Here is a 16,188-nt window from a genome sequence, read left to right on the forward strand (position 1 = left end):
ACATAGAGTTTTGTAATTGTGAATATAGAGTTCAATAATTATGAATCTATAGTATAGAAATTATGAATCCAATACCGTGTGCACCATGCATGTTGCACACGGTTGCACAGCATAATTGCCCCCTAAAAATGTATTTAGCAAAAGTCTAGTGAAATCCTAGCCCAATAGGTATCCTGAGGCAAATTATATCGTGCACCGCGGTGCATAATCAATTATGCACCGAGCATCAAAACGATGTCCTTTTGTTTAATGAAAGAAACGTCACCTGTTTCCCCCAGTTCCGCGCTGTTCCGCAAAACGTAACTCTGCTATTCAGTTTCATTTTGTATACACTGCAGTTTCAGTTCAACACAACTATAGTTTTATTTCGATATAACTACAGTTTCATTCGATATTTATACACTCAAATATGTGAAAATGTTATTTTATTTTATTTTATATACACGTACTATAGTTTCATTAAAACACAACTACATGATCATTTCGATATAACTACAGCTTCATTGCACAATATACACTCAAATATGTGAAATGTTATTCAGTTTCATTTTATATACATTGTAGTTTCATTTCAACAGAACTACAGTGTCATTTTGATATAACTATAGTTTCGCTGGGTAATATACACTCAAATATGTGAAATTATTATTCAATTTCATTTTGTATACACTTCAATTTTATTTCAATACAACTACAGTTTCATTTTATTTCAATTGCAGTTTCACTTGATAATATAAAAATAATACGTGAGGCAGTGTCAGTTTAGATACACTGTAGTTTCAGTTGGTACTTAATACACAAAAAATACACACTCTGTTAACGGTAACGGTGCGCCGTTTCTTTACTTAAAGAAACGGCGCCGTTTTTTCGGTCCACAATATAATGACTGGTATCCTGAACCAATCCACTCCTCAATATATCACTTGATATTTTTAGAATTTAATTATTATAATATAAAAGTTTTATTTATTCTTAATCTATGTTGTGGGGGAGAACACTTATGTTCCAAACACAATTGGATGTATATTGAGATTTGACATTCAATCTTCGCCGACGTCATTTTATTTTTTCATTATCTTAATCGTTTTCCAATTTAGTCCCTTAATTATTAAAAGTTCATAATTGTTAATTAGTTCACCTCGTATCGCGGGTGCCATCAGAGGTTAGGTGTAAGGGCAAATTGAATCTCACACTTTAATCTATAAAGATTTAACATTCAATCTCCATTTTTATCAAGTAAAGTCTTCCAAGTACAAGCCTTTATAGATCAAGAGCCTTTTCGAAGAATGAATTTCTTCTAGTAGACATTATATGTTACGCTATTACAATATAATCTAGGCATTAATCTTCATTCAAACGAGGATTGTTAGGACACCTATCAAAACTCTCCTTATTCTCCGCTCACTCCCATACAAATTAGAACAATCTCGATCCACATCCCACCTCCTTACATCATGGTCCATCGTATGTCATGCGACCTTAACCCATCTTCACTATCCTAATCAATTAATGTGGTCCTTCAACCCAACAACATATTTGGCTAAGGCTAGTGAAATTGTCATTAGCTATCCGGAATCATTAATCCACCCCTCAATATATCACTTGATATTTTTAGAATTTAATATCTGTACTACAAAAGTTTATTCATCATTAGGCTATCTAGTGGGGGAAAGCACTGTTAACCTACTGAAGCACAAAGAGTTAATGCCGCATCCATTGAGTCTTGAACCCATACCCTCCTACATGGGAGTGCAAGTGTGCAACCTTGGTACCATTAGACCACAAGGTTCCAAACCTAGTTAAATATATGTTGTGATTTAACATTTAATCTTCTCCATCATTCAATTTAGTTAGTATGTTAATTTTTTGTCAATTTAACCCCTTAACTACTAAAAGTTTAGAATTTTTACCCAATTCACCTTGTACCACTGCAAGTGCCACCAAAGGTTAAATGTTATGGCGAATTGAATCTCACACTTTAATCTCTAAAGAATTAGCATTCAATCTTCACCGGCGTCAAATAACCATGATAAATAATCAAGTTTTCATTTTATTTAAAAACATCAAATCCATACTAAAGAAATACATGTATAACTAAAGTCATACATCAATGAAAGACTTGATGAATAATATAATTTCTTGAATTCTTATTTCGATCAGTTACCAATATCTTCAGAGCTTTAATCAATCTTTTGCATGGCAGATGATTCGGTCACATTCAGTTGAGTTCTTAGGAATAGATATTGTTGAGCCATAATCTCTTTGAACTCTTCCATCTTCTCCTCCAACTGTTCGATTTGAGGCACAATGAGCTTATCTGAAAACTCATCCATATTAGTAGGGGGGTTTATGGGACTTTTGACACACTTTTTTTGTCCTTTCTCCATGTGGAAAGAAGAAGCAGATGATGAGGAAGCAGAGATGTTGTTCTTGTTTGTCCAGTTTTGAAGCTTAAAATATCTTGGGGGTTTGTGAGCGGTGCATTTGAGTGTGCACTGGGGTGCTATAGTAGTTTCTTCTTCAAAAGCATTGATTATAGTTTCATCACCAAATACATACATTTGTCCGCAAATGGAGAAACATATAGTAACAACATTTGCAGCACAAAGAGTGCATATCTGGTTTGCTCTCTTCACAATTGAATTTTTCCCCTTGTAAAAATTGGCCATCTGGGATATTGCCTCCTCACTTTCACTCTTTCTTCTTTGATCTTTGATTTGTGTATGATCAAAAGGGAATGGTGTTTATGAAGAGGTGTTTGTATGGTTGGGCAGTTATTTATAGTTGCTTACCGGCTTCCTTCTCAGTAGTTATTGCGTGGACCGTGGTCCACAGAGCTGTGTGGATCATGGTCCAAAAACGACGTCGTTTGATTTAATTTTATTTTTCGCATGCTCAGCTGCAACATACATTTTTATCTCATAATGTACATTATTCTAAAACATAATGTATATTTTTCTAAAGCATAATGTACATTATTTTAAAACATAATGTACATTATATTACACCAGATATTTCATTATTTTAACATGTAATGTACATTATTCTAACACATAATGTACATTATTCTAACACACAATGTACATTATTCTAACACATAATATACATTATTCTAACTCATAATATTCACGACGATGTTTTTGGAGCGTGGTCCACTCAATAATTTGCCCTTCATTCTATGGTATAAAATTTAATAATTGGGTTTCCGAAAACAATTTTAGTAATTGGGAAAATAGTTAATTAATTTAGTCTATGTATTTTGGTGATATGGATGTTTTAGTCCCTTTTTTTAGGTTTTGATTTTTTGTGTGTCGGCTAGTGATGATGGTATCAGACCGACCCGTTCATTGTTTTGTTAGATTTAAAACACTTCATGAAAATAACAAAATACCAATATATTTAGCCATCCGGCCAATTAAATAACTATAGCTTAAATATACATAGATTTCAGTGTTTTACAAATAAAAATTCGTTGATAAATGAAATACTTACAAATGTCAATAATTTAGCAAACAATTTATTTGCTGGTAAATTTAATTAGTCTTACCACATCACAATTGATTGAATGGAAGAGAAAGAACCCCCAAAAAAATGTTAAAGATATGCATAGTATTTTCTCTTTTTTTTTTTTCCATCAAAATATGATAAAAAAATTAAAATTAAAAATATGCATTTATCATATTATTTTTCATGTGAAAAAATTCAATGTTATTTTTTTTTTCTTAAAACCAATTCAGTGTTATTTCTAATTCGATTGTAACCATATAAATATTACCAGATTATGTATTGATGAAAATGTTGTGATAATGGTATGTTGTTTGAGTAATATTCTTCTTGAAAATAAAAATAAAAATATTTCCATATTGGTACGAGTGATAATTATATATAATAAATGCATTTAATATTTATATGAATTTTCCTTAATGGCACGCATAATTTATCAGACTAAGGAATATGGAAGTTACTTTTTGGGTTGGATATTATTTGTCATATATATATATATATATATGTATATGTATATATATATATATGTATATATATATATATATATATATATATATATATATATATATATATATATATATATATATATATATATATATATATATAGAGAGGAGTGATCACATGTGGCCATGTTGTTAGGTGTGGTCATATGGTCAATTATAGACCATTAGATTAGATAGATCTAATGAATCATATTAATCAAGATTTTTTCCAGTATTTTCGCGCACATTCTACTACCCAGCGAACTGTAAGGGTAAACTTGTCATAAAACACCGGAATAGGGAAAATCACATTGTTGTGTGTTTTATTACACTATTGGTGCATGTTGTCAACACTGTTGGTGTATTCTGGAACCCGACCGCTATAAATGGCCACTGTAATTACCATAACACGGGAATACACCATTGGTGTGTTTCACTGTGGTGTGTTTTATTGCACTATTGGTGTATGTTGTCAACACTATTGGTGTATTCTAGAACCCGCCCGCTATAAATGGTCACTGTAATTACCATAACACCCCCACTTACTAAAACGCGCGAAAGTTCTCAGAATTACCACTGCCTTTAGATTAAACTGATTCAACGACACAGATACGACCACACGACCACACCTAATGACATGACCACATATGAGCGTTTTTCTATATATATATACATATATACATATATATATATACATATATACATATATATACATATATATATATATATATATATATATATATATATATATATATATATATATATATCTACTATATCTACTATCTACTATACTAATAAGAGCCCAAAAGAGTTAGGCCTATAATGGAAAAAAAAAAATGGCGGTCAAGTTTTTTAATCAAATGAATGGCTCAGCTTGATCAGATTTTAATTTTTTTCTTAAGATTTTCTAATTTATCCTTAATGAATATGATTATCCGTTAACTTTTCCGTTAAATATTATTTTTGTCGTTAATTTCTGTTAGTTCACCGTTAACTTACTCATTAATTTCAATAAGAAAGGTCTTAGGTTCGAACCCCATCACAATCAAAGTTGGCATAATTAGTACTCTATTTTACTCTTATTAAGTTACTAGTTTTTAACGCGCATTGCGCGATTGAGATAATGCCCAATGTTTTTTTAAATAAGTATTTTAAAATATATCAAGGCAAGTTTATATTGGAATTGTTTATGCATAGATAATTGAATGTTGAATTTGCGTATTTAAATTGGTAATTCTAAGTTTACAAATGCAAGATGATATAGTCAAGATTGATTATAATTGTCAATAAAATAATTGTATGGGTATGGTTGAAACCAAATACGGAATATAAGGGAGAGCAAATAAAAATTAAAGCATAAAATATTAAATATATACTAATATTGTTTGAGGAGATTCCGGCAGTAGGAGCGTTATGCTGTGAGCACGTGCCTACCTTGCAAGGTGGGCACGATTCCATATCCATAATTTATATACTGTAGATTCATAATTTCTATATTGTAGATCCATAATTTCTATACCGTAGATTCATAATTTTTATACAGTAATTCATAATTTCTATACTGCAGATTCATAATATATGTACTGTAGATTCATAATTTTTATACTGTAAATTTATAATTTCTAAACTGTATAGTTATCAATTATGAACATATAGTTCTTTGATTTGTGAAAACAGAGAGTTCAACAATTGGAATCTAAAGTATAAATTTTATGAATCTAAGGTATAGAAATTATGAATCTGCAGTATAGAAATTATGGATATGGAACCATGCCCACCTTGCATGGTGGGTACGTGCTCACAACACAATTTGCCGGATTTGTAGTTAGAGTTCTATTAAGACTTTAATATTAGAATTAAATTAATGTTGTAGTTATAATTCTATATTAGACTTTAATATTAGAATTAGACTACGGTGAATTAACGGTACTTAATGGAAAAGTTAACGGATCGAATAATCATATAATTAAGGATAAATTAGAAAATCTCAAGGAAATTAAAAATATAAATATGAACAATCTGATTGGTAAAATATGATGTAACCCAAAGATCAAAATGCTAAAGAAAGTGTTTTGGTAATTCAATAGTTTGAAGCAATAATTTGTTCCAAATCACTGAAAATACAAACATTGCAATTTACAATATTTCTCACTTAGCGATTTTTAGAATAATTTTCCCAAAACACATCTATATTTTTTTAAAAAATATTATTAAAACAATTATTATTATTATTATTATTATTATTATTATTATTATTATTATTATTATTATTATTATTATTATTATTATTATTATTATTATTATTATTATTATTATTATTATTATTATTATTATTATTATTATTATTATTATTATTATTATTATACCCTTAGGTCATTCCAAATGTTAATTTAAACAACTAATTTTTTCAAATGTCTTTTTACCAACCGTTGATATAATTCGCTGGTCAAATCCGCTAATATAATCCGCTAACTGCTGATTGTCAAACAAGGACATTGCGAGATAGTTTCTCACTTCAATTTGTTGTGTGATTTAAATACTCTCTTTGTCAACAAATCCCTCAAGTTAATATGGTTGGCTTTATTAATTTAAATTTTTTAAATTTTTTCATGGTATTAATAAAATACTTGGTAAATAAATATATAGCATTATTTTGTATTATAACTTAGATATTTAATTAAAAAATAGTGCACAAAAAAGATAATAGACAATGTAGTGAATATAATCAATTGATGAATTTGAATGTAAATAATTTTTACATTGGAGAAAAATAAAGACAATATACTAATGAAATTATTTCTCTTAATTAATTAATTGATAATGAATAAATTTTTTTAATAAAGACATTGTGGGGACAATATGTAGCGAATATAACCAATTAATGAATTTGAATTTTGAATGTAAAGAATTTTTATATTGGAGATTAATAAAGACAATATAAGTAATGAAATTATTTCTCTTATTTAATTTATTGATAATGAATAATTTTTTTAAAAAAAAAAGGCATTGTAGACACATAATTCTAAATTAAAGAAATGCATATGTATTATTTTTTGTTGTAGCTACTGAATTATTATTTTAATTTAATAAGAGTAAAATAGAGCTAATTATGTCAACTTTGATTGGAATGGGGTTCGAACCCAAGACCTTTCTTATTGAAGTCAATGAGCAAGTTAACGGTGAACTAACAGAAATTAACGGAAAAGATAATATTTAACGGAAAAGTTAACGGATAATCATATTCATTAAGGATAAATTAGAAAATCTCAATGAAAAATTAAAATCTGATCAATCTGAGCCATTCATTTGATTAAAAAATTTGACCGCCATTTTTTCTACCCATTATAGGCCTAACTCTCTTGGGCTCTTATTAGTATAGTAGATTATAAATAATAATTTAGTAGTTACAACAAAAAATAATACATATGCATTTCTTTAATTTAGAATTATGTGTCTACAATGTCTTTATTCAAAAAAAAAAAATATTCATTATCAATAAATTAAATAAGAGAAATAATTTAATTAGTTATATTACCTTTATTTTTCTCAAATACAAAAATTCTTTACATTCAAATTCATCAATTGATTATATTCGCTACATTGTCCCTACAGTGTCTTTATTAAAAAAAAAAATTATTCATTATCAATAAATTAATTAAGAGAAATAATTTTATTAGTTATATTGTCTTTATTTTTCTCCAATCTAAAAATTCTTTACATTCAAATTCATCAATTGATTATATTCACTACATTGTCTATTATCTTTTTTGTGCACTATTTTTTAATTAAATATCAAAGTTATAATACAAAATAATGCTATATATTTATTTACCAAGTATTTTATTAATACCATGAAAAAATTAAAAAAAATATATAATTAATAAAGCCAATCATATTAACTACTTGAGGGATTCGTTGAAAAAGAGAGTATTCAAATCACAAAACAAATTAAAGTGAAAACTACCTCGCAATGTCCTTGTTTAACAATCAGCGGTTAGCATTAGCGGATTTGACCAGCGGATTATATCAACGGTTGATAAAAAGATATTTGAAAAAACTAGCTGTTTAGATTAACATGTAAAATGACCTAAGGGTATAATAATAATAATAATAATAATAATAATAATAATAATAATAATAATAATAATAATAATAATAATAATAATAATAATAATAATAATAATAATAATAATAATAGTAATAATAGTAATAATAGTAATAATAACAATAATTGTTTTAAAAAAATAAAAAAAAAATATTAAGCCAATCATATTAACTATTTGAGAGATTTAGTGACAAACAAGTATTCAAATCACACAACAAATTAAAGTGGGAAACTCTCTCGCAATGTTTATATTCTTGTTTGGCAATCAGCAATTAGCTCTTCAATATTAGTATATAATTAATATTTTATGCCCTAATTTTTAATTGTTCTCTCTTATGTCCCTTATTTGGTTTCAACCATATCTATACAATTATTTTATTGACAATTATAATCCATCTTGACTATATTATCTTGCATTTGTAAACTTAAAATTACATATTTAATTACAGAAATTCAACATTCAATTATCTATGCATGAACAATTTCAATATAATCTTGCCTTATATATTTTTAAGTACTTATTTAAAAAAAAAAAAAAAAACATTGGGCATTATCTCAATTGCGCAATGCGCGTAAAAAACTTGTATACTAATAAGAGCCCAAGAGAGTTAGACCTATAATGGGTAATAAAAATGGTGGTCAAATTTTTTAATCAAATGAATGGCTCGGATTAATCAGATTTTAATTTTTTCTTAAGATTTCCTAATTTTATCCTTAATGAATATGATTATCCCTTAAATTTTTCCGTTAAATATTATCTTTTCCGTTAATTTTTTCTTTTTTTTTTTGAAAATCCGTTAATTTTTTCTTAGTTCACCATTAACTTACTCATTGATTTCAGTAAGAAATGTTTTAGGTTCGAACTTCATCCCAATCAAAGTTGGCATAATTAGTACTCTATTTTACTCTTATTAAATAATATATAATTTAGTAGCTACAACAAAAAAAATACATATGCATTTCTTTAATTTAGAATTATGTGTCTACAATGTCTTTATTCAAAAAAAAAAATTATCCATTATCAATAAATTAAATAAGAGAAATAATTTCATTAATTATATTGTATTTATTTTTCTCCAATATAAAAATTCTTTACATTCAAATTTATCAATTGGTTATATTCACTACATTGTCCCTGCACTGTCTTTATTAAAAAAAATTATTCATTATCAATAAATTAATTAAGAGAAACAATTTTATTATTTATATTTTCTTTATATTTCTCCAATGCAAAAATTCTTTATATTCAAATTGATCAATTATATTCACTACATGCATTGTCTATTATCTTTTTTGTGCACTAATTTTTAATTAAATATCAAAGTTATAATACAAAATAATTCTATATATTTATTTACCAAGTATTTTAGTAATACAATAAAAAAATATAATTAATAAAGTCAATCATATTAACTACTTGAGTGATTTGTTGTCATAGAGAGTATTCAAATCACACAACAAATTGAAGCTAGAACTACTTCACAATGTCCTTGTTTGACAATCAGCAGTTAGCGGATTATATTAGCGAATTTGACTAGCGAATTATATCAACGGTTAGTAAAAAGAAAATTGAAAAAAATTTATTGTTTAGATTAACATGTAAAATGACCTAAGGGTGTGTGTGTGTGTATATATATATATATATATATATATATATATATATATATATATATATATATATATATATATATATATATATATATATATATATATATATATACATTTAATAATAATAATAACAATAATAATAATAATTGTTTTAAAAAAAATAAAAAAAAATAATTAAGCCAATCATATATATTAACTACTTGGGAGATTTATTGACAAAAAGAGTATTCAAATCACACAACAAATTGAAGTGGGAAAGTATCTCGCAATGTCCTTATTTGGCAATGAGCAGTTAGCTCTTCAATATTAGTATATATTTAATATTTTAAAGTACTTATTTAAAAAAAATATTGGGCATTATCCCAATCGCGCAATGCGCGTAAAAAACTATTATAAAAATAAAATCTTGAAGTTTAACTTCCCGCCCAATTCCTAAAATATCTCTCTTTCTAATAAAAATATATTATTTTCTATTTTCCTATTCGTACTATAATTCTAGGTTAAAATTCATATTCTAATATTATAAAATAGTGTAATAATACAATTCATATTCTAATCTATACTATATATAAAAATAAAATCTTGAAGTTTAACTTTCCACCCAATTCCTAAAAAATCTCTCTTTCTAATAAAAATAAATTGTTTTCTACTTTTCTATTCGTACTATAATTTTAGGTTAAAATTCCTATTCTAATATTATAAAATAGTGTAATACAACTCCTATTCTAATCTATACTATATATAAAAACAAAATCTTCAACTTTAACTTCACGCCCAATTCCTAAAAATCTCTCTTTCTAACAAAAATATCTTGTTTTCTACATTCCTATTCGTAGTATAATTCTAGGTTAAAATTCTTATTCTAATATTATAAAATACTGTAATACAATTCCTATCCTAATCTATACTATATATAAAAATAAAATCTTGAACTTTAACTTCCAGCCCAATTCTTAAAAAATCTCTCTTTCTAATAAAAATAAATTGTTTTTTACTTTTCTATTCGTACTACAATTCTTGGTTAAAATTCATATTCTAATATTATAAAATAGTGTAATGCAATTTCTATTCTAATCTATACTATATATAAAAACAAAATTCTGAACTTTAAGGTCCCGCCCAATTCCTAAAAAATCTCTTTTTCTAAAAAAATATATTGTTTTCTACTTTTCTATTTGTACTAAAATTCTAGGTTAATATTCCTATTCTAATATTACAAAATAGTGTAATATAATTCCTATTCTAATCTATATCTATACTATATATAATAACAAAATCCTGGAATTTTAACTTACCGCCCAATTCCTAAAAAATCTCTATTCCCAATAAAATATATTGATTTCTACTTTCTCATTCGTACAATAATTCTGGGTAAAAATTCTATTCTAAAATTTTAAAATAGTGTAATACAGTTCTTTGTACATCTATCTATACTATATATAATAATAACAAAATCCTGCAATTTTAACTTCCCGCCCAATTCCTAAAAAATCTCTCTTCCCAATAAAATATATTGATTTCTACTTTCCCATTCGTACAATAATTCTGGATATTCTGGGTAAAAATTCTATTCTAAAATTTTGAAATAGTGTAATACAGTTCTCTTTGTACATCTATACTATATATAATAACAAAATCCTGCAATTTTAACTTCCCGCCCAATTCCTAAAAAAATCTCTCTTCCCAATAAAATATATTGATTTCTACTTTCCCATTCGTACAATAATTCTGGATAAAAATTCTATTCTAAAATAGTGTAATACAATTCCCTTTGTATCTCTATACTATATATAATAACAAAATCCTGTAATTTTAACTTCCCGCCCAATTCCTAAAAAATCTCTCTTCCCAATAAAATATATTGATTTCTACTTTCCCATTCGTACAATAATCTATACTATATATAATAACAAAATCCTGAAATTTTAACTTCCCGCCCAATTCCTAAAAAATCTCTCTTCCTAATAAAATATATTGATTTAAAATTTTATTCTAATATTATTAAATTGTGTAATACAGTTCTTATTGTAATCAATCAATCAATCTAGACTATATATAATAACAAAATCCTGTAATTTTAACTTCCCGCCCAATTCCTAAAAAAATCTCTCTTCCTAATAAAATATATTGATTTCTACTTTCCCATTTGTACAATAATTCTGCGTTAAAATTTTATTATAATATTATAAAATTGTGTAATACAGTTCCTATTGTAATCAATCAATCTATACTATATATCAGTGTTGCTAAAATCGCGCCGCTGGTCACTGCGATGAAGGCCGGAATCGGCCTCTTTATTAAAAAATTGTCCCATGCATTATTTAATAATCTTTCTTTATAATTGTTCAAATTATTTAATTATGGTAAATTAGGAAATAATTAATGATGGTAATAGAAATCCTAGAAGAATATAGAATTGAAGAATATGTAATTATTGTTATATTATTATTGTGACTCACGGAATACAATACAAGAATATTTAATTATGGTTATATTATTATTGTGCCTCACGGCCATTATATACTAACAGAACTTGAAAAGAAACTGATAATAATAATAATAATAATAATAATATAAGTGGTAATAATAATATATAAAGTAATTAAGTGTTAATAATAATAGTAAGAATATTAACTTAAGAATTATAACATAGAATAAATCGTAATAATTAATAACTATAGTGTATGACTAAATTTTGAATTGTCAGGAAAGATAAACAACCTCTGGTGAAATTAACTCTTAAATAATTATATATCGATTTAAATATTCTTAATATATTACAATAATTCCATTCTGTGCATCACACGGGTGAAAATACTAGTTATATATAAAAACAAAATGCTGAACTTTAACTTCCCGCCCAATTCCTAAAAAAATCTCTCTTTGTAATAAAAATATATTATTTTTCTACTTTTCTATTCGTACTATAATTCTAGGTTAAAATTTATATTCTAATATTATAAAATAGTGTAATATAATTTCTATTCTAATCTATACTTCTATACTATATATAAAAACAAAATCCTGAACTTTAACTTTCTGCTCAATTCCTAAAAAATCTCTCTTTCTAATAAAAATATATTGTTTTCTACTTTCATTTTCATAGTATAATTCTAGGTTAAAATTTGTATTCTAATATTATAAAATAGTAAAATACAATTGCTAATAGAATATATTGTTTTCTACTTTTCTATACGTACTATAATTCTACATTAAAATTTCTATTCGTAATACAATAGGACAATCTATCTTTATATCTATATCTATATATAATTAAAAGTAAAATCCTCTTTCTAGCATTTTTCCGCTCAAACTAATTGTATTGGTCAAATTTTTTAATTATGGAAAACTACGGAATAATTAATGATGCTAATAGAAATCTTAGAAGAATATAGAATACAAGAATATTTAATTATGGTTATATTATTATTGAGTCTCACGGTCATTATATATTAACAGAACTTGACATAATAATAATAATAATAATAATAATAATAATAATAATAATAATAATAATAATAATAATAATAATAATAATAATATTAATATTAACGTAGGAATTATAAAATAGAATAAAATGTAAAAATTAATATATATATATATATATATATATATATATATATATATATATATATATATATATATATATATATATATATATATATATATATATATATAGGGAAGGGATCGGGTGCATTTGTTGCTTCCCGTGCGGATGTGCGGTGGATTAATGTGCGTGAGGTTTATAATTAATGTGCGTGCGATTTGTACTCAATGTGCCTGAGATTTGTACTTAATGTGCGTCATGTTAATATACGTGAGTTTTGTACTTAATGTGCTTGAGTATTGTGTTTAATGTGCGTGAGATTTGTGCTTAATATGTGTGCGTATTTCAGAATTACGAGCTCAGAAGGAAGCAGAACAGAAACTCACGCACATTAACGCCCAAGCTTCTTGTTACTTCTTCCTTCAATTTGGCCATGGATTCTGGGTTATCAGCTACCTTCAATGCAGTTGAATGTTTATATAAACAACGTACGCACAGTAAAATTTGCACAGCAGCAAAGTGTGGATTTCTATTGTATTATTCCCATAATTCTTAACCTCCATAGCTCGCCTCCGCATCATCATCATCAGGGAGGGGGCAAATGGCTACTGGGGATGAGGAAGAAGCTGACATCAATATTTTCTGCTTCATTTTACACATTCACGCACATTAAGTACAAATCTCAGGCACATTAAGCACAACACTCACGCACATTGAGTACAAATCTCACGCACATTAATCCACCGCACATCCGCACGGGAAGCATTCAACCGCACAGGAACCTTTCACTATATATATATATATATATATATATATATATATATATATATATATATATATATATATATATATATATATATATATATAGATTTACATTCAGGTAAAAACACATCTTAAAATACAAACCTGTGGACAATTTGACGCCGTTGGATGGTGGTATAGGACGGTCCTGATTTTTTCTCCTACGCGCTGTGTGCATGTAAGTATGTTAATGTGTGCACGAGCTGTGATGGATGGTTGCTATTTTTCCTCCTACGCACTGTGTGCATGTAAGTATGTTAATGTGTGCACGTGCGAATCCAATAAATTGTTGGCAGTGCGCCCTGTGTGCATGTAAGTATGTTAATGTGTGCACGAGCTCGAGTTTGTGTATATATATATATATATATATATATATATATATATATATATATATATATATATATATATATATATATATATATATATATATATATATATATAGCATGATTAGATTTAATTTAATTAGTTTTAATTCTTTTAATTCCCGACTTCTATCTTTGGGCAATCACATAGAAGAAACCTAATTCCATGCAACACTGATACACCTAGTTAAAATCAAACTCAATCTCCCAACTTCGTGTTGTATCAAACACTCCTAAATCACCTATAAATATAGCTCAAATCCTAGCATTCCATCACCAAGACTGAAACAGAAGATTGATGAAGCAATTTGGAGCTTAGCTTTTCAATCAGGTAAAATTTATATTCTCACGTTTTTCTTTATCATACAAGCCTTTATCTACATGGGTAAGAAGACTTGCAAAGAACAATACAACTGCAACGAATAAGAAAAATTGCCCGGTTCGTTAGAGTGGTATTTTCATCGTCCACTAGAAATCAATCATACTGGTGATAGCTTTATATCATCAATTGTTGCCAGAGACTATCTATCGCTTCACTATTTGCACTGTATTTGTGTAAATTGAAAGAGAAAGGGCACAGAATGGATTGGATAATAGTAGTTTATTATAATAAGGAATTCCTTACTTAGATGAACTAGTATTTTCGCTCGTGCGATGTACATAATAAATTTGTTGTAATATATTAAGAATATTTAGATCAATATACAATTATTTAAATTAGAAGATTGAAACAGAAGACTGAAACAAAAGATTGATGAAGCAATTTGGAGCTTAGCTTTTCAATCAGGTAAAATTTATATTCTAGCATTTTTCTTTATCATACAAGCCTTTATCTACATGGGTAAGAAGACTTGCAAAGAATAATACAACTGCAACGAATAATAAAAATTGCCCGATTCGTTAGAGTTGTATTTTCATCGTCCACTAGAAATCAATTATACTGGTCATAGCTTTATATCATCAATTGTTGCCAGAGACTGTCCATCGCTTCACTATTTGCACTGTATTTGTGTAAATTGAAAGAGTAAAGGCACGGAATGGATTGGACAATAGTAGTTTATTATAATGAGGAATTCCTTACTTAGATGAACTAGCATTTTCGTCCGTGCGATGCACATAATGAATTTGTTGTAATATATTAAGAATATTTAGATCGATATATAATTATTTAAATTAGAATATCAAATATTATATAGTGCAATTGAATATGTAGTTTGGATCATTTATGTGTCTTGATGTTATCATTGCTTGAATTTAAGCAAATAGTTATTCAAATTAATAGCTAATGTGTAGATATACGCATGTGATGCTGTAACTTTTGAGATTTTATTTATCATTGTTTATTTATTTTTATATAAATTAGGCAAATTTGCTCGTTCTCTAGAATGAATTACTATCTTAATTCATTTGTATGGAAGATATACTTTTTTTTTTTTTTTTTTGTCTAGATATATAACAATTTCATCATTTAAAAAAACATAATATCAATTATTGTATTTACACATTATTGAAACCTCTTTGTAGACGACATTGGTAGTAGCAATATAATTTTGTCCATCATCGTCTAGAACTAACACATTCAGCCCACCAAGATGGGTGACTCCGGTGAAAATATATAATGGTAGAATATTACTCAATTAACGATCCTTTTTTATTTTAAGTCAATTAGTAATATCAAATTCATTGCAGCCAGTTATTATTTTTTTATTTTTAATCAATTAGTCAATTATAATATCATTTGGAAGATTATAAGTTCGAGCCTCAGTAGTGGAGGCGTTA

At 26.7% G+C, this 16,188-nt stretch overlaps 1 protein-coding gene across 1 annotated transcript; it reads right to left on the bottom strand.

Moving 5' to 3' along the window:
* Window positions 1-2,180: 2,180 nt before the first annotated feature.
* LOC109163332 (MADS-box transcription factor 18-like) lies at window positions 2,181-2,669 on the bottom strand. The gene has a single exon (XM_019312085.1). It carries the CDS (start codon window positions 2,667-2,669, stop codon window positions 2,181-2,183), a length of 489 nt encoding a protein of 162 aa, XP_019167630.1.
* Between the last annotated feature and the right edge of the window lie 13,519 nt (window positions 2,670-16,188).

This window comes from Ipomoea nil, unplaced genomic scaffold (assembly GCF_001879475.1).
Source record: "Ipomoea nil cultivar Tokyo-kokei standard unplaced genomic scaffold, Asagao_1.1 scaffold3017, whole genome shotgun sequence".
Taxonomy (NCBI): domain Eukaryota; kingdom Viridiplantae; phylum Streptophyta; class Magnoliopsida; order Solanales; family Convolvulaceae; genus Ipomoea; species Ipomoea nil.